Source organism: Thamnophis sirtalis, unplaced genomic scaffold, assembly GCF_051295495.1.
Source record: "Thamnophis sirtalis isolate CommonGarterSnake01/CBP01778 unplaced genomic scaffold, rThaSir2_p1.2 scaffold_1, whole genome shotgun sequence".
NCBI classification, from domain to species: domain Eukaryota; kingdom Metazoa; phylum Chordata; class Lepidosauria; order Squamata; family Natricidae; genus Thamnophis; species Thamnophis sirtalis.
Genome location: NW_028261381.1, coordinates 57807950 through 57828914, shown reverse-complemented (window position 1 = coordinate 57828914; position 20965 = coordinate 57807950). Strand labels below are relative to the sequence as shown.

Sequence of the window (20965 nt, the reverse complement as noted above, 5' to 3'; positions counted from 1 at the left end):
CTGTTCTTGATAGGTTGGACTGTTTATCCCTTTGGGTAAAGACAGATGCCAAGCACGAGTTAAATAGTTCTGCTTTACCCCTGCTGCTTGTCACCTTCGGGCCACTTTCTCCCAGCAAGGGACCAATCGTTTCCTTAATCTTTCTTGGTTTTAACAGGCGGGAAGATGCCCCCTTTTGTATTTTATATTATACAATTGTATCACAGCGGCCAGTTGTTTCACCGGATTTGGCATTGGTTACTAGTCGGGCCCCACCCAGGGGCCTAGGACGTCGTAACGTATTTTCGTAATATGCGTGCAGATCCAAGCAGTGCGGCTTTTTGCATTTGACTGATGGTGATTTTGTCAATTTTTAACTGTTTTAAATGTAATTCCAGTGCTTTTAGAATAGCACCCAGTGTGCCAGTTACCACTGGAATTACCACTGCTGGTTTGTGCCATAGTCATTGAATTTCGATTTTTAAGTCCTGGTATTTTGCGATTTTTTCATGTTCCTTCTCGGCGACCCTGCTATCACCTGGTATTGCGATGTCTATGATTGTGACCTTATTTTTCTCAACCAGTGTGATGTCTGGTGTATTATGCACCAGTATTTTGTCCGTTTGTATACGGAAATCCCACAAGATCTTGACCATCTGATTTTTGATGACTTTTTCAGGCCGATGTTCCCACCAGTTTGTTGCTGTTTTAATATTATAATTTTTGCACAAATTCCAATGGATCATTTGTGCTACTGAATTGTGCCGCAATTTATAATCAGTCTGCACGATTTTTTTACAGCAGCTGAGTAATGTGATCAACAGTTTCATCAGCTTCTTTGCAAAGTCTGCATTTGGCATCATCAGAGGATTTTTCGATTTTGGCCTTAATGGCATTTGTGCGGATAGCTTGTTCTTGCGCAGCCAGGATTAGTGACTCTGTTTCTTTCTTTAATGTACCTGTTGTTAACCATAACCAAGTTTGTTCACTGTCCACTTTATCTTTTATTTTTTCCAGAAATTGGCCATGCAGTGCTTTGTTCTGCCAACTCTCCATTCTTGATTTTATCACATCTTTTCTGTATTCTTGTTTTGTCTGTTGGGCCTTCAGTAGTTTTTTGTTCTTTACTTCAATTAATAGATGTTCTTGACTTTCTTTTAAATAATCAGCCCGTGCATGTTTTTCTTCTTCAACTGTTTGCTTCACTTGTAATAATCCTCTGCCACCTGATTTTCGGGGCAGATACAGTCTATCAGTATCACCACGTGGATGTAAACTGTAGTGCATTGTCATTAGTTTCCTGGTTTTTCGGTCCAAAATGTCCAAATCAGCTTGTGTCCAGTTAACTATACCAGCTGTGTATCTTATAACTGGTATTGCCCGGGTATTTATGGGCTTGATTGTATTTTCACCATTCAATTTAGATTTCAAAATTTTCCTAACTCTGTTGGTGTACTCTCGCCTGACAATAGTTTTTACTTCTCCATGCTTGATATTATCCAACTGCAGAATGCCTAAGTATTTGTAGGCTTCATTTTTGTTGCATTTAATTAGTTGGCCATTGGGCATTTTAATTCCCTCACAAGCAGTGATTTTGCCTCTTTTTATGGATACAGTGGCACATTTTTCCATGCCAAACTGCATTGAAATATCGGTGCTGAATACTCGGACTGTATTTGTCAATGACTGGATTTCTATTTCTGACTTTCCATAGTGTTTCAAATCATCCATATATAGTAAATGCAAAAAATGTTCAGCTTCTTTGGCTGTTTGGTAGCCTAATTTCATTTTTTTAAAGATTACTGATAGTGAGATCATTGCGATGATGAAGAGAAGAGGTGAAAGTGAATCACCCTGGAAAATTCCTCAATGGATATTAACCATTCCGTAGATCTCATTCCCTACTGCCAACTCAGTTCTCCATTGTTTCATCGCCTTTTCAGTAAAGGATGTAATATTTTTGCTAATGCCAGTTGTTTCTAAGCATTTTATGATCCAACTATGTGGCAGTGAGTCAAATGCCTTTTTGTAATCAATCCAGACCATATTCAAGTTCGTTTTTCTGTTCTTACAATTTTCTAATATCATTTTATCAATTAGAAGCTGATCGTTTGTGCCCCTGCTCCTTCTTTTGTTGCCTTTTTGCTCTACTGGCAAGATGTTGTTTTTTTCCAAATAATCCATCATGTTATCTGCAATAATGCCTGTGAATAATTTGAAAGTTGTTGGCAAGCATGTTATTGGTCTGTAGTTTTCAGGTGTTGTTCCTTTAGTTGCATCTTTCTGAATCAAGTATGTTTTTCCAGTTGTCAACCATTCATCAATTTGGCCCTTTTGTAAAATTTCATTCAGTTGCCTGGCCAATATTGCATGTAAACTGGTCAGATATTTGAGCCAGAAACCATGTAATTGATCCTTTCCAGGTGATGTCCAGGTTACTCGATTTTTGACCATCTCAGTTGTTATTTCTAATACTTGCATTTGTTTGTTGCCAATGCTTTTCTCAAAGTCATGTATCCACTTTGCTTCCTTATTGTAGTCCTTTGCATTTTCCCACAGTTCTTTCCAGAATTCAACTGTAGCCTGCTGTTCTGGTTTTTCACTTTTGGTGTCACCATTCACATTAAGACTTTGATAAAAACGCCATTGGTCTGATCGAAATTGCTGATTTTGTTTATATTGGATGATTCGTGCCTCATATCTTTCAATTTTTCTAGCTGTTGCTGTTATCCGCTGTTTTACAATCTCTACAGCTTCATTGATGTTTCTTGTATCCAATCTATATCTTCTGATTAGCCAATCTATGGTTTTGTTGTTTTTAAGCCGTTGCTCATGCATGTTCTTTAAGTTACTAGCATCTGCCCTTAATTTTTTAACTTTTTGTTCTAATCGGATTTTCCACTTTGGCTTTGATGCTTTTTCTGTTCTGTGACTAGGTACTTTCATGATAGGGGCCAAAATTTTCTTAGGCACAGTTTTTAGTGATGGTAAACGTTGCCTTTCCTCATTAAGCAGAAAATGCTCCATGATCTTATCCTTCAATTCTTTTTGTTTTTGAGTTAGTTCATCAGTTGGTTCAGTGATAACTGGTTCTAGTGGTGGTGGTGTTATTTCCTCCCCAAGAGCTTCTTCTGGGAGTTCTACTATAATGTCTTTAGTTGTGTCTTGAATATCAGTTATTTCTGCTTGTGATATTGTTTTTTTGGTTTTGCAATTTGCCTGAATTTCCTCAAGTTCAACTTCACTAAACACTTTATTCCGTATAATAAATCGCCCTTGATCTGCTAGTCGTTCACTAACATTTGAATCTGGATATTGTTCTTTCCATAATTCATACATTCACTTTAAATAACCTCTTTTTTCTGGCTCTGAGTTGTAGTAACTGGCTATTATGGCACGGTTTTCATCTGCACTATATTTTTGTCATTTTGTTGGCTGGTCTACTTGTAGCCCACTTGTCGACGGATGTCCAGGGACCCCAACATCCACCGCGGTCCTTGTTAACCCGCGCGACGACCGATGCGGTTTAAAATTTTTATTCATTTCTTTCACCATATTGTATGGGTTGGCGGGGTTTTTTTATGGGGCCAGTTACCAACCTGACTCCAACCCTCCTCCTTTCTCATCCTGGCTTGGGACCGGCAACGGCGGAGTTTTTTTTAATAATAATAATAATAATAATAATAATAATAATAATAATAATAATAATAATAATAATAATAATAATTATTATTATTATTATTATTATTATTATTATTATTATTATTATTATTATTATACAATTGTATCACAGCGGCCAGTTGTTTCGCTGGATTTGGCATTGGTTACTAGTCGGGCCCCACCCAGGGGCCTAGGACGTCGTAACATATTTTCGTAATATGCGTGCAGATCCAAGCAGTGCGGCTTTTTGTATTTGACTGATGGTGATTTTGTCAATTTTTAACTGTTTTAAATGTAATTCCAGTGCTTTTGGAATAGCACCCAGTGTGCCAATTACTACTGGAATTATCACTGCTTGTTTGTGCCATAGTCGTTGAATTTTGATTTTTAAGTCCTGGTATTTTGCGATTTTTTCATGTTCCCTCTCGGCGACCCTGCTATCACCTGGTATTGCGATGTCTATGATTGTGACCTTATTTTTCTCAACCAGTGTGATGTCTGGTGTATTATGCGCCAGTATTTTGTCCGTTTGTATACGGAAATCCCACAAGATCTTGACCATCTGATTTCCAGATGCCAGAACCAACCACAAGCTCAGAATGGTATGTCCAACTATGAGAAATCGCAGAAGCACCTCAGATAGCCTATGATCTTAGACAGCATTCGCTGAGGGCAGAACATATAGCAGGGGTGGAGAACATCAGAGCCGACTATCTCAGCCAGACCGAGGTGGACAATTTGGAGCGAAAGCTGCAGACGGCAATCTTCAAGGAGTTGGCGGAGTGCATAGGATGGCCAGAGGTTGACTTATTCACCATGCCCCTCAATGCTCAGCTCCCGAAGTTCTTCTCCAGGTACCAGACACGGGGGGCAGAAGGGGTGGACGCTCTGCAAAGCCCCTGGCCCAGGGGTCGTCGGTATGCCTTTCCGCCCTTACCCCTGATCCCCAGGGTCATATGGAAAATCCTTCGGGAGGGGGTGAAAGGGGTTCTGTTGGCGCCTCACTGGCCCCGGAGGCCGTGGTTTGCAGATCTCCAGTCGCTTTCAGGGGAGAGGCCCTGGAGAATCCCCCAGGAGGGGATATCCCTTAACCAGGGGTCACTGGAGCACCCAGACCCTCAATGGCTCCAGCTAACCGCTTAGCTCTTGAGCGGAGCATCCTGGGGAAAGATATCTTTCCCCCCCAGGGTGATGCAGACTATCCAGACTGCCCGCACACCCTCCACAGAGCGTATCTATGGCTCCATGTGGCGGGCCTTTGCCTCATGGTGTAACTCCCTGGGGTACAATCCTATCCAGGCCTCAGTGCCTCAGATTCTGGACTTCCTCCAGGCAGGCCGGGACAGAGGGTTAGCTCCTAACATGATTAGAAGAGAGGTTTCAGCCATCTCGTCAGTTCTCCTGCGTGGCAGGAGCCAGAGCTTGACTCACCATCCTATGGTCAGGCAATTCTTCAAGGGGGCTTCCAACCCCAAACCGCACACGGTGTTCAGGTATCCTTCCTGGGACTTACACAGGGTAGGGGACGCTCCAACAGGCCCTCCATTTGAGCCTTTTTGAACAGTTTCCCTTAAGTTCCTGACTCTTACGGTGGCCTTTCTGGTGGCCATCACCTCCGCCAGGCGGATATACGAACTGCAAGTTCTGTCCACCAGGGAGGATCTCTGCGTCTTCCACCAAGACAGGGTGGGGTTACGACTGGATCCGTCCTTCATCCCCAGGGTGGGCCTCTGCTTCCATCAAACCCAGGAACTGATTTGCCCAACTTCTGTCCAGACCCTTCTCACCCGTTGGAGAAGAAGTGGCACACTCTGGGCGTAAGGAGGGCTCTGAGGATTTACCGCAGGAGAACCAGGCCAAACAGGAAATCCGGAGCTTTGTTTGTCTCCTTCCAACCAGGTCCTGGGTAACAAGGTGACTTCCACCACAATAGGCTGGTGGTTGCGAACCTGCATTGTCACTGCATACCAATTGCAGGGCTTACAGACACCAATCATATCACAGCTCACTCCATGCGGAGCGCAGCCACATCCACGGCCTGGGCCATGCAGACATCCCTGGCCGAAATCTGCAGGGCAGCCATGTGGGCTTTCCCCTCTCCCTTTGCTAGGAACTATAAACTGGACTCTTTTGCCTCGGCAGAAGCCTCTTTGGCCGCAGAGTGTTGCAAGCGGTTCACAGGGCGGGGCCCACGCCTCAACTGGCATGTGGGGGGGACATGGGGCCTCAGGGGTCTCCCTCCCTAGGGACGTGCAGGCTTTGGTATGTCCCATTCTGGATACTCCTCCCCCCTCACTATGGAGAAAGGGCATTGGTATTTACCTGATACGCCTCTTCTCATAGTGGGGGGAGGAGTATCCAGTCTCTCCCTGACTATGTTTGTACGACTAAGTGTTATGTTCATTGTTTTATGAAGTTATATAAATATTGATGTCGAAGACAATAAAGCTAAGAACTGAATTAAGAGTCTGGAGTGAATGGTGCAACGAGTCGGAGAGAGCTCTTCGTCAAATATGGGGAAAATCTGATGGCCAGGGGGCATTGCCCAAAGAGCTTATCTGACTCATCCAATTATGAGCGGACAAGGTCAACCCATTCTGGATACTCCTCCCCCCACTATGAGAAGAGGCGTATCAGGTAAGTACCAACGCCCTTTCACATGTTTTCATCGCAATTCATGTTAGCTCGTCATTCTTCAACCGTTATGTTATGGCTCCGCGAAAGTCTATTAATTCGCCAGAAAGTTTCTGTTTCATCTCTGGTGAATATACAGTGTTGAAGCAACAGCAGAATATTACAGACTTTGTGAAAAAAGTATACTTTGCATACTTTGGAGTAAAATTTGGAGATCAAGATAAAGTTTGGGCGCCTCATAAATTGTGCAAACGATGTGTTGAGGACCTCCGAAACTGGTTCAAGGGTAAGAAAAAATCTTTCCATTATGGGATTCCTACGGTATGGCGAGAACCATAGTGGTGATTGTTACTTTTGTTCATGTGATGTGAAAGGGTTTAATTCCAAATGGAAGCATTCCATTTCACTCAGCAATTCGTCCAATCTCCCATGGCACAGATATACCAGTACCCAAGCCCCTTGCTATTTTGGAAGAGATACCTAGCTCCGATGAAGGTGAAGTCATACCTGAACCAGATGATAAATCAAGTTCTGACTTTGAAGATGATACAAGACCAAAATTGTTTTTTCAGGAGGAGATGAATGATTTGGTAAGAGACTTGAATCTTCCCAAAGATGCCGCTGAGTTACTCGGATCAAGGCTGAAAGCAGGAATTTATTGTTGCCAGGAATGTCATCTTCATGGTTCAGACATCGTGAAAAGGAGTTTGTTTCTTACTGCGCCCAAGACAAGTTGGTTTATTGCATCAATGTCAAAGGTCTGATGGATCAATTTAAAATCCAATATGATTCAGAGCAATGGCGTCTTTTTATAGATTCTTCAAAAAGAAGTCTCAAAGCAGTTTTATTCCACAATGGTTTTTACACTTCTATACCTGTAGGTCATTCCGTACACTTGAAGGAAACCTAAGAAAACTTGGAATTGGTTCTTCATAAACTTAAATATGAAGACTATGGTTGGCAAGTGTGTGGGAACTTGAAGGTCTTGTGCATGCTGCTCGGGCAACAAGCTGGGTATACCAAATACCCTTGTTTTCTGTTTCTATGGGACAGTTGAGACCGACAAAATCACTGGACCAAGAAGAGTTGGCAGCCGAGGGTGCTAACAGTTGGTGAAAAAAAATGTCTTCTGAGAAACTTTGGTACCTTCCCATAAAGTTCTTCTACCACCTCTCCACATAAAATTGGGATTGATGAAGCAATTTGTAAAATCACTTCCAAGAGATGGAGAATGCTTCAAATACTTGGTCACCATGTTTCCATGCCTCTCGGAGGCAAAATTGAAGGGGTGTGTTCATCGGACCAGACATTAGAAGGCTTATAGTTGATCAAGAGTTTGTCAATACCATGACCGGTCCTCAAAAAGAAGGGTGGATTGCATTTAAAGAAGTCGTACAGAAATTTTTAGGCAATAACAAAGATCCTCACTACAAAAAGATCGTTGGAAGAATGCTGAAAGCATTTCAAGCTTTAGGTTGCCTGATGAGTTTGAAAGTGCATTTCCTCCAGTCCCACCTTGACTACTTTCCTGAAAATTTGGGAGCTGTGAGTGAGGAACAAGTTGAATGATTCATCAAGACATTAAAGAGATGGAAAGGAGATACCAGGGAAAATGGAGCATTACAATGATGGCAGACTACTGTTGTATGCTTCAGAGAGACATTCCAGATGCTACTCACAAGCGTAAATGCACCAAGAGGAGCTTCACAAGGAAGAAGAATCGAGTTTAGTGAGCTCATTTCAGTTCAAAAAAGGATTTTCATGAAAATATTGTAATAAAACTTTAATTTTATAAGTCTATTTCCATTTATTTTGAGGTATTGCCTTATTTAACATAGTTACCTAAATTGTCAGGAAACGTGATGTCCTATGGCAAAATGGAGGTCATTTTCGGATTCAGCGCACCAAAAAACATAAAGATTACATGGAATAACCAAAACAGCTCTGGAAAAAATTTTTTTGCAGACCTCTCTAAACACTATAATTACATTAAATACGTTTAAAGCATCTAAAATTTATAGCAAAGTATCAAAAACTATTAAGTAACAATAAAGTAATAATATATAAAATTTAGACAAATTATAGTTACAGGGCATGTACTATATCAGGGGTCCCTAACCCCAGGGCTAGGGACTGGTTAGGGTTAGGGTGAGCAAAACTGTGCATCCGTGGGATCTAGGTTGTGCTCCAACCCATCCCCGATCCCTAGTGCCAAAAATGTTGGACACTGCTGCCCTACAGGATGTTTGCCCATCAGGGTTCAATGGATCCTTTGCTTCAGGGTTTGTTTTGCCTGTTTTATTCTGTCTTAAGGACTATGGAGGGAGGATATCCTTAGTTGAAAAGGTTGAATTTAACAGTCTTGATCCATGTACATTGAAAGTTGTCCTGAAAAATTAATGATGCTAAGTCTTGAGGGAAAAAGTTGGTTTAACAAAAGTTTATAGAAACTAGACACTTTTATCATACCTGTCTCATTTCATTTTCATTTATCTTTCTTCTTATTTGTTTAGGCAATAAAAAAATTCTAATGGGAGCACTGTTCTGAAGTTCGGTTTTGCTGGGTGCCATTATGGGTGAGTTTCAAACATATGCCTGAGAATGTAATAATCCAATACTGAATTTAAACAGAAAATGATGAGTAATATTGAAATTCTATGTGACTTTTTTTTAATCACATAAACATATGAATATAATAAAATGCAATTGTTGCTAAAAGAAAATATAAATGAAGGAAGGAACACTACCAGAATTACTATCTAACATCAAGCTGTTGAGATCCATATTATGAATGCTCTTAAAGTTACAATGCAAACTATCCTTAGATTCTACTTATGCTTCTTAATTGATTTGTTTTTTATGATTTTTAAAAACTTAGTTTTGACTAGTACATTTCCTTGTTTCATTATTGTTTAAATAGATGAACAGCAAGCTTTGAATTCAATCATGCAGGATTTGGCAGTTCTTCATAAGGCAAGTCGTCCTGCTTTGCCGCTTCAAGAAATGGGAAAGGGAAAGTTAATTTCACCCAAAAAACAGGTAATCATCTAATGTGTTTGCCCAGCACAGTGAAGAATTTTTGCCTATAATCTTTACATTGATTTGTAATATGTATATTTTAGAAATTGAAATGCAATCGTTTTAAAATTACATAACAGATTTTAAACATACGTGCTATATATGCTAGTTTATTTTCTGTGTGTCCCTTTCTAATGCTTCAAAAGACTGGAAAAAATTTATATACAATCCTTACCTCCAGATACATATTTTTATAAGATTGTGGAAAAGATCTCATTATCAATGTCACTGAGCACTATAAGCAAGTTTATATAATTCTCTCACAGAATGATGTACGAGTCAAATTTGAACATCGAGGAGAAAAAAGGTAAATAATAGTTCATTTTAGCAAATTTCTATTTTCTGAATATGACAACTTTTTAAAATTTTTCACAGTTTCCATACCTTTATAGAATCTTGATTTAATTTAAAACTACCCAATCAATGTTTGAAAACCATAACCATTAACCATTTTTTAAGAAGTCCTGCAAAGGTTATGGTTGTAGTTGGTTCAGGAACTTCCATCACTTAAACAATCAAGTCATAGATTTAATGTTACATATCTACACTGTTTAGCAATGGCAGTTCCAGCAGCCCCAGTAACCGTAGTAATCCCAGGACTGTGTGGGTCATTAAGTGGGAAAAGTTGGGAGTCCTAGGCAAGCAGGCTAGGAGGCAAAATGGGGGATTCCATGGGCAGAGGCTTTATAGTGCAGGCAGGTGGGCAGATGCGGTGGAGGACAGGGAAATGCCATAGGCAGGTACTCTAAAGTGTAGATTAACGTTGCAAATAGATGCTGTGGAGCACAGGAAAATGATGGGGAAGGGTGTTCTGGGCAGGCCATATAGAATGTGGGTGAGTGTCAGTGGGTGGTAGGGATGTGCTGGAGGCAGGCACTACAGAATTCAGGCAGATGAAAAAACGGCAAGAGTGACTTTTGACTTCTATTCAGGCTCCCCATTAGATTTGTTTTAGGGAAGCTGGCAGGGAGTGTTGTAAATCATAATCATGTGATCGTGGGGATGCTGTGATATTTGAAATTCTGAAGACCTGTCATTAAGTCCCCTTGTTCAGCATTTTTGTAATTTTGAACAGTCACTGAGCAAGTGTCATAACCCAACGACTACCTATAAATGTATGAGGATTTTTGTTTTATTTTCAATTTCTGCTTAAAAATAGATGAAATAATATACCATATTGCAATCTTTCAGTTTTTATTTCAGTCCAAAATAGTTAAATAGTTAGATAGCTAGACAGACAGATAGTGTTTTCTAGAAGGTTACATAAGATGTTAATTGGCTTAATACCTCAAAATACAAATATAACTATGTGTTAAGATTCAGGTTATTTTGACAAATTTTAAAATACAGGTATATTATATTCCATAGGAAATTGCAAATCACATAGTACAAATTATTTTTAATATAGAAATTAATTCCTAGAATGCTTGACTGAGTTAAAATGTTGCAAATTAAAGTTTAGTTTAACTTGGTTTATCCTATTATACTTATTGTAATTCTTAAGTAGATCACTTCCTAGGATGGCTTTCTAATACTAGGAAATCTGTATAAGCCTAGCAAAATAATCTTTTTACTGTCAATTAGCTCTTTAGTCTCCTCCTATAGTGTAAAGAAATAAGGCATAATTTGGTTATTGCACTGAGCAATATTTTGTGATACTGTTTTATCCACCAGAAGTCATTGACTTGGGATAATTGAAGTTTCTCCCTTTGGAAGGAAAGGAAAGGGGCAAGCCTTTATTTAGTACTTTGTAGAGGCAAAGAAAGGAACAAGAGCTTGGTTCTCCATTGCAATTGAATTCAGCTCCTGTAGTTTAATTGTTGTGAAAAGTGATTTTCCTTTTTTTTTTCAAGATAGCACTGAAAATAAGTTGGACTTTCATAATTATAATTTGCAATTTTTTTCAATTCTGTAGATTATTTCTAATAAAGTTGTATCCTACTTTATAGAATCCTACAGTTTTCTAGACCTATCAAGCTCGAAGATCTTGCATCAAAAGCTAAAGTTGCCTTTGGACAGTCCATGAATTTGTATTACAGCAATAATGAGGTAAAATAATGGTTTTTAGACTGTTCTTTGTTGATATAGTGAAAACCTGGTGACAGGACTACTTGAAGCTCTGGGACATATTTAAGGTTTGCAGTAAGTTACATTCCACTTGTGCCATTTATACTGTGGCTTTTTCCTTTCATAAAAATATTTTTTCTCATCAAATCATGTATTAATGTAGTAAGATGTAGTAATATTATATCTTTATTTTTAAGGAAATGTAATACAACTCCTTTGGAAGATATGATTAGGAAATAAAATGTATCTTATTAAATATAAAATCTGTGAATTGGTTAGAGTTTGCAGAATATCATCACTGTGTAACCGAGAAGCAACAGCCTTGTCTACAATAAGACATTAAAAATTGAGATCTCTTTCAGTAACAGTATATCATTACTAAATAAACAATTAAGAGGAAGATTGAGCAACAATAACAAGCAGTTCATCTTACCTTTCTGACTGTATCTAGGCAGAATACTAGTAATGCCATACCTTTTGAAATGATTTTTATAAGGGTTGGCAGAAACTATTCATAATTACAGATTTTCTCTTCTTTATACTATTTGCCACTTTAGCTACTTGATGATGCCTTACCCTTCTCTAAATCTGCATTTTTCACTAATTCAAGTTTGGCAAAGTACTATAGTTAAGGCATCAGGCTAGAAATCAGGAGCCCTAGTCCCACCTTTGGCACAAAACCAGCTGAATGACCCTGGGGCAGTTATTTCTTCTTAGCCGTAGGAAGGAGACAGTGGCAAACCACTTCCAAAAAACCTTGTCAAGAAAACTGCAACTAGTCCAAATAGTTGCCAGGAATCAGCACTGAGCTTAAGGCACAAACAGATTTTTTTCTAAATATGATAGGTTTGCCACCTTGAGTTATTTATAAAAATGATAAAGGCAGGATATAAATAAATAAATAAAATTTGTTAAATAAAAATTAAAACTAAATTTCAAACTATAAAATGTTAACATATATGCTTATGTTGAAGTTATGTTATTTTTCAGGAACTCAATCAGGTAAAGCAAAAAAAAGTTCTTTGTAGAATTGAAAAAATAGATGATAAAATATTTATTAAATAATGTTTAATAGTTAAATATTAAGAAACCATTATTTATTTGTTTGTTTTTTATCCTGCGTTTACTATTTTTAAAAATAATTCGAGGTGAACATATCCAACATAGCTTCCTTTGCCTGCTTTCCCCACCACAACAATCATTGGGCTGAGAAAGTTACAGCTCAAAGTCACCCAGCTGACTTTCATGGCCAAGGCAGGACTTGAATTCATGGTTTGTAGCCTGGTGCCTTAACAATGAGACAAACTGTTCTCTTAATATTTAGTATTTTAGTATTGTTTTGGTATTTTTAAATTTTATGTTAGCATTTTATTTTAGTATTGTTAAAAAGAAAAAAAAACACCTAGGCATTTGCATTGCAGTTGTAAAAACTTAGAATATTTTATCAGATTACTCGAAGTCCTTTTTCTTCCTCCTTTATGGAGAAAATAATAGTTGTCATGACAAAAATAGCACATTTTATCAGTGCAATGCTTCAAATCAGATGTGGATTTATTTTTCTTTTAGCTACTTCCTTCCATGTATTAAGAAGCCTTAATTTATTATGCTTCACCAAATTTCAAAAACTATAGCCATAAAGAACATAGGCATCTTTAACACGTAGCATTTGGGATATGGGAAAACCTGGTTAATTTTTACTATGGTTACATCTTTCTACTGATTACATATCCTGCTTAGCCAAATAGTCATAATTAAATATCCTTTTTATGGCTCATTTTTACCCTTTTTCTAGCATGCTATCCCTTGGTTCTGCTAAATATTAATTATTGAAGACAGTTGGTGTTGCTACAGTTCATTTTCAGGCCACAAACTTAATGTGTACATGCATTATTTGTATTTAACTTGCACTATAATCTTGTGAATTTTTCCTATGTATAGCTGGTAATTCCATTAGCTATCCAGGATGATCTGGACAAAGCTGTGGAGCTCCTTGATCGCAGTGTTCACCTGAAGAGCCTCAAGATACTGCTTGTTGCTCATGGAAACACACAGGTGTGTTAAGGCTTTGTGTAAATTTGTATATTGCTATAACACTTTTCCTCTGTTGTTTGTTGTGACCCCTAACAACCTAATCCCGTTGAAAATTGCCATCTATCCCCTTTCTTTATGGAGGAGCATTTTTTTTTGGGGGGGGGGTGTCTTGTTCCAGAAAGCAACAGAGCACTTGTTTTCATTAACAAGTGATTTTTGATCAAATCTATAAAAAAGATTTGAGTCAAAATCATTATTTGGATAATGTCTGCATGAATTCTTATTCTTTGTCTTGTAACCCATTAAGTTTGGTTATTATCATGTGCACATTATCTATATTTGTAACACTTATAAAATGCAAGTGTTTGTGTGGATATATGTAGTATAGCAAAAATAATAATGATACAGTATATATTGCATGTAATAAACCATGTTCTGTATGTTCACAGTGTATTCATGAAATATAAATTGCAATCACAAATCTCATTATATAATATCATGTTTTTACTTTAAAGGTTACAAATGTTATATTTTTAATAGTTGTGTCATTAGAACAGTAGGAGAGAGATTATAGTCAAAGGCCAAAACAATTTAAAAGATGAAAAAATTATAAATCAACTATATTTTGATTGTCTATTTCCATCCTTAGTGAGATGTGTGCAGAAATATTTCTGGGTGTGCCAGAAACTTTATTTTCCTGTTTTTAAATAATCTCACTCAATGTATTTAACCTTTCATTCTTGCTATCATTATAATCTTAACATTTAGAATGTGTGCACTTGGGAAATAATAGCATATTAATATTTTACTTGAAACGTGCAGAAATTTGGGGAAAAGTCCAGTGTCATCAAACTGGAATTTTGTGCCATGGGGTTTTAAATAGCTCTGTCATCTGCAATTCCATCTTCATAAAATTTGTACCAAAAGTTCTCAATCCTTCCTAGCCAAATTTGAGTAGGGAGAATAATTTGCTCTACCCATCGTCTGTGGAAGTAGAAATGAAACATTGGATGTCCTCTATATTTATGACAAAATGATGCTTCCTTTTTTATAAGGGTAGATTATTTTAAAAACATAAATAAACATACTTTTCCTTGTAGAATAACATGGATCCCTTGTCATCATTAGAAGATTTGGATAATACAGTTTTCAGAGTAACAGAAAAGAAAAACAGAAATTCTGTAATAGGTAACAACCCTTCATATTTTTTATTTGAAACTGGTGGTTTATTTATTTATTTATGAAACATTTATACTTCTTTTGGTGCTGCTACAGTTATTTGCAAAAGGCAAGCAATACAGATATTGCCGCACACAAATACCCATGATTAATGTGCAGTATGAATCTTGAATAATTGGAAAGTCATAGGAACATTAAACAAGTCAAAACTAAATTCATGTAATACTAGAATTGTAACAAGAACAAAGTACAACACAAAATCTTTGATTATGGGAATACAGGTAGTCCTCGACTTACAACAGTTCATTTAATAACCATTCGCAGTTGCAATGGCACTGAAAACAGTGACTTATGACCATTTTTTACACTTATGACTACTACAGCATCTCCATAGTAATGCGATCAAAATTCAGACACTTGGGGGGGATTTCCGGTGACGTCATTGGCTATGGCGGCAGGCTTGGAGATAGCTCTGAAGCCTAGCTGACAAACCAGGGGTCTGGCGGCATAAAGAGCAGCCATTTGCTGGTCTCGGAGGGACTCAGCGAAGAACAGAGGTGCTTCTCTGCAGGCGGGGGGAAGTGCGATCTCCTTGGCAAAGCAGAGGCTTAGCCCTGATCCCAGACGTCTGAAGAGGGACGCACGGCGGTCCCAAAGCCATGACACAGCACTTTTGTTTGGCGTAGGATTTTTGGTGTGAATCTGGATGCCCTAAACTTTCTTGAAGAGCAAGTTGGATTTACTATTTGGTTACTGCATCTCTGGCAATCTTTTTTCCCCTCTTTAATGGGACTTTTAGCGGCAATTAAGACAAACAGGAGCAAATGAATTAACAATTGAAGAAGGATTTACATCATAAAGAGTCGTCAAAGGCGGCCTAGGTGATGGAAACAGAGGGGAGCGAAGTCTTTACCCTGAGGCATAGCTGATAGTAATCAGCAGACTTGCCCTGCCTGCTCCCAAGATTTTTGGAAAACTTTTGTGCTGCTATAGGAGGTTTAAGGCTCCATTTGAGACAGTCAATATTATATCTACTGTGCGCATTGTTTTCTCTTTTTTTTTTGGAGCTGGAGTTGGACACTTGAAAGGGGAATATTTCGAACTGTACTTCCCTCCCTTTTTGTTCTCTTCTCTTTGAGGTTTGATTCCTTTTTTTGTGTTGATGTATTTGCCCCCCCTTCTTTCCTTTCTTTCCTGATATGAGCCCCCTCTTGTACTTTTTTTAGATCTCTCTAAGGGACTATATTCATATATATTTTTCCTTATAGATAGCAGCAAAATAAGTTGGAACATTGCTTAAACTGGTAGCAGATAGCTTATGAAGCAGTGGGATATTCTTAACCTAATTGATATGAGCTGGCCAAAGTGGGGGGGAAAAAACCTCGGCATTACCTACTCAGTCGTCCCCATCTACAACCCCTCCAACAATACACAGAACTTTAGACAATATGGCTGGGGTAGAGAAGGCACCCACATTGCAAAATATACAGACAACTTTGCTATCGATACAAAATAATATGGCTAGGAATCAAGAGATTACCGAAAAATCCCTGGCCGACATTAAAAATGAAATGGGAGACATGAGGGGTGAAATGAAACAGCTGTATTCACAGCAAAAGGAGATCTGGGCAAAAATGGAGGGTCAAATTCAAGATTTAGGAGTAAAAATGAAGGAAAGTGAAGGGAATATGGCGAGGTGGGAGATGAGGCAGCTACATATTAATAGAAGGTTGGAAGATGAGATTGCTATGTTGGAATTAGAAAAGTCAGCCTTCTTTCTCAGATTTCAAAATATTCCAGAGGAAAGAGGGGAGAAACTGAAGGAAATTATGGTTGAGATGATAGCAGGGATCGCCCAGAAAGATAAGCTGTCGATACAGAGTGACATTGATGACGTATATAGGGTCTATACTTCCTATACTAGGAGACAGAAACTGCCACGTGAAGTGCACGTGAGGTTTAGTAAACGATCCCTGAGAGAAGAAATTTACCAGAAGGCACGTGACCAGAATACCATGTATGCGGGGGAAATGGTGATAGTACTAAAACAGATACCAAGAAGAGTGAGGGAAAGGAGGCAGAAATATCAGGACCTAACAACACAATTGAGGAAACTTCAGGTGATGTATAGGTGGCTTTTCCCAGAAGGGATATCTTTTCTCTGGCAAGGACAGAGGTTTCAGATTGAATCATTGCAAGATGCACAAGACTTTATGGAAAGCCAGTTGAAGAGGGGAACTCAGAATAACGATGGAGAATTGGATAACAAGAGCCGAGGAGAGGAGCGAAAGAATAGTGTCCCGGGAGATGAGAAAGGGGGAAATGAGAATCAAAGCAGAGATGAGAGACCGCAGACAAGGCAGACAACAAAATCCAAAGCCTTACACAAATAAACATGGCGGATGAACTCCGCTTAATTTCTTTAAATATAAATGGTTTGAATTCACTAAGAAAGAGAAATAAAATACTGAATCCTTTACGGAAAAAAAATTGTGATCTGACATGCCTGCAAGAAGTACATATAGTGAACCACCAGCAAAATGTGTTGTATTACCCCCGGCTGGATATAATGTATACAAGTTTAGCAGATGAAAAGAAAAGGGGCATTGTGTTGTATGTTAAAGACCATATCGATTCTAAATTGGTGTATACTGATGGGGAGGGGAGACTTTTTTTTTTTTAAGCATTTTATTAAGATTTATAGGCTGCCCTTTTCCCTGAGGGGACTCAGGGCGGCTTACAATCACAGGGGAGGGGGTGCAGTATCAAAAGACAAAACAAAATGTGAACAAAAGAAAAATAATAAAACACAACTTTCATTCAACAATCAACACTCGGGCGGGTAAATTGGGAACCTATCCCCAGGCCTGTTGGGAGAGCCAGGTCTTGAGGGCTGCGCGGAAGGTCTGGATGGTGGTGAGGGTACGGATCTCGACGGGGAGATTGTTCCACAGGGTCGGAGCTGCAACAGAAAAGGCTCTCCTCCGTGTAGTCGCCAGTCGACATTGACTGGCGGATGGGATTCGGAGGAGGCCCAGTCTGTGCGATCTAATCGGTCGAAGGGAGGTAATCGGCAGAAGGCGGTCTCTCAAGTACCCAGATCCACTACCATGGAGTGCTTTAAAGATGGTCATCAATACCCTGAAGCGCACCCGGAGACCGACAGGTAGCCAGTGCAGCTCGCGGAGGATGGGTGTAACGTGGGCGAACCGCAGTGCGCCCACTATCACTCGCGCGGCTGCATTCTGGACTAACTGCAGTCGCCGGATGCACTTCAAGGGCAACCCCATGTAGAGCCCATTGCAGTATTCCAGCCTAGAGATCACAAGGGCTCGAGTGACTGTTGCGAGAGCCTCCCGGTTTAGGTAGGGCCGCAACTGGCGGACCAGGCGAACCTGGGCAAATGCCCCCCTGGTCACAGCTGACAACTGGTGGTCAAAAGTCAGCTGTGGATCCAGGAGGACTCCTAAGTTGCGGACCCTATCTGAGGGGTATAAAATTTGACCCCCCAGCCTAAGTGTTGGAACATTAGCCAAATTGTTGGGAGGGAAACACAACAGCCACTCGGTCTTGTCCGGGTTGAGTACCAGTTTGTTAGCGCTCATCCAGTTCTTAACGGCCTCAAGACCCTGGCTCATCACGTCCACCGCTTCATTGAGTTGGCACGGGGCGGACAGATACAGTTGCGTATCGTCCGCATATTGGTGGTATTTTATCCCGTGCCTCCGAATGATCTCGCCCAGCGGTTTCATGTATATGTTAAATAGTAGGGGGGATAAGACCGAACCCTGCGGCACCCCACATGTTAGGGGCCTCAGGGACGATCTCTGCCCCCCGACCAACACCGACTGCGACCTGTCCGAGAGGTAGGAGGAGAACCACTGCAAGACAGTGCCTCCCACTCCCACCTCCCGCAGTCGTCGCAGAAGGATACCATGGTCGATGGTATCGAAAGCCGCTGAGAGGTCAAGGAGAACCAGGATGGACGCATAGCCTCCATCTCTGGCCCTCCAGAGATCATCGGTCAATGCGACCAAAGCGGTTTCTGTGCTGTAACCAGGTCTGAAGCCGGACTGGAAGGGGTCAAGATAACTAGCTTCCTCCAAGGCCCGTTGAAGCTGGAAGGCCACCACCTTCTCCACAACCTTCCCGATAAAGGGGAGGTTGGAGACAGGACGAAAGTTGTTTAAAATGGCTGGATCCAAGGATGGTTTCTTCAGGAGGGGTCTCACCACCGCCGTTTTAAGTACGGCGGGGAAGTGCCCCTCCCGAAGAGAGGCGGTCACGACCGCCTGGATCCAGCCATGTGTCACCTCCCTGCTGTTGGCAACCAGCCAGGAGGGACACGGGTCCAGAATGCAGGTGGAGGCACTTACAGCTCGAATGGCCTTGTCCACATCCCCAGAGGCAACATCCTGGAACTCAACCCAGAGATGATTTGCCAAGTAGTCCTCCTGTGTCTCGGCTGGATCTACTGCGGTGGAGTCCAAGTCCGACCGAAACCGAGCTACTTTGTCCGCCAAGAACTGAGCATAGTCCTCAGCCCTACCCTGCAAGGGGTCTCCCGCATCCCTCCTATTAAGGAGGGAGCGGGTTATCCTAAACAGGGCGGCTGGGCGTGACTCGGCGGACGCTACCAAGGCAGAGATGTGTGATCTTTTGGCAGCTCTTAATGCCCGGACGTAGTCCTTGGTGCAGGTAGTCAGAAGTGCTCGGTTCGCCTCGGACTTATCGGACCTTCACAGGTGCTCTAGGCATCTCCTCCGGCGTTTCTTCTCCCGGAGCTCCTCGGTGAACCAAGGAGGTCTCCGGGATCCACTGACCCGGAGGGGCCGTAGTGGCGCAATCCGATCAAGAGACTCCGACGCTGCCGAATGCCAGGCGGCAACCAGAGTCTCCGCCGAACTGTGGGCGAGAGTATCAGGAATAACCCCAAGCTCCGTCTGGAACCTCAGCGGGTCCATAAGTCGCCTGGGGCGGAACCACCTGGTCGGTTCCTCCTCCCTACGGTGGGGGTTTGGCCTCCTTTTAATGGTTGAATTGAAATTTGGTCGATATAAAATTTTGCTGGTGGTCATATACGCACCGAATGACAACCAAAGTACTTTCTTTAGAAAGTTGCATCTAAAAATTGCAGAGTTAGGCTATGACCACATATGTGTGGTGGGTGATTATAACGCGGTGGCAGATAGGACAATGGATTATAACCCAGGAAACATCCAAAAGGGGGGGAAATTAAGAGAAAGGAGGAGAGTTCTCCCCAAAACTTTTGAAGACATGAGGGAGGAATATGAATTAAAGGATGTATGTCGTGAACTCCACCCACAGAAACAACCATTTACTTTCTTTTCACATAGACATCAATCCTGTTCTAGGATCGACATAGCCTGGTTGACACCAGAAATTGGGGACTTGATTAAGGAAGCAGCAATTGAGGTTAATACCTGGGCCGATCATAATCCACTCTTATTGGTGTGGAAAGGAGTAAGGCAGGGGAGGAAGAGAAGGTGGATGATGAATACAGAGATAGTGAAAGAACAAGAATTTCAGCAAATGTTTAAAAGGGAAATGAGGGTTTTTTTTGAAGAAAATAGGAAGGGAGTAACCCCACAAATACTTTGGGATACGGCCAAGGCTTATATGAGAGGCCTAGCTATTAAATATACAACAGGCACACAGAGGAAAAAATTAGAAGAGAGGGCAAAATGGGTAGCTAAATTGGAGGTGGTAGAAAAAGCCTTGCAACAGGACTCACTAGATGATAGGAAAAAAGAAGAAATGGCTAGAATTAAGCAAGGGATCTCTCTTCTAGACCAGGAGGATGTTGCTCGGAAACTTAGGGAGATTAAGCAAAACTTTTTTGAGCATGCTAACAAACCGGGTCATTGGCTCTCTTATAGACTTCGGAAAGAAAGAGAGAGCAGACGTATAGCTCAACTGCAGAATAGTAAAGGGGAATTAGTAGAAACCAAGGGGGAGAAACAGGAAATTATCCAAGGTTTTTTTCAGCAACTATATAGTAGGGAAGAAATTTCTGAGGACCAAATTAAGGAATTTTTATATAATGCAAATCTACCCAAGATCTCAAATGAAGCAAAAGGGGTACTGAACCAAAAGATAACAATAGATGAATTAGAAAAGGCAGTCAAAAAAATGGAAAACAACAAAACTCCTGGCATGGATGGTTTGCCAGTTGAAATCTATAAATCTTTTTTGGAAATCTTAGGACAAGAGATGATAGTAATATTTAATGCTGTCTTGACGGATTCTATCGCACCAAAATCACGGGCTGAGGCCTATATAACCCTTTTGCCTAAAGCTGGAGCTGACCGTACCC

At 40.5% G+C, this 20965-nt stretch overlaps 1 protein-coding gene across 5 annotated transcripts in view; it reads left to right on the top strand.

The window, feature by feature from the left end:
* Positions 1-20965, top strand: part of MAP3K2 (mitogen-activated protein kinase kinase kinase 2) — a 65928-nt gene that overhangs the window by 24144 nt on the left and 20819 nt on the right. For 4 of the 5 annotated variants that reach the window (XM_087712357.1, XM_087712374.1, XM_087712351.1 and 1 more), the window contains 6 exons: positions 8787-8849; positions 9194-9312; positions 9618-9658; positions 11301-11400; positions 13357-13470; positions 14550-14637. In XM_087712357.1, the coding sequence (XP_087568483.1) occupies positions 8846-8849; positions 9194-9312; positions 9618-9658; positions 11301-11400; positions 13357-13470; positions 14550-14637 (466 nt within the window). In that variant the 5' untranslated portion in view covers positions 8787-8845. Of the gene's footprint in view, positions 1-8786; positions 8850-9193; positions 9313-9613; positions 9659-11300; positions 11401-13356; positions 13471-14549; positions 14638-20965 lie in introns of those variants that run through there. The other variant, XM_087712367.1, reaches the window with a different exon arrangement.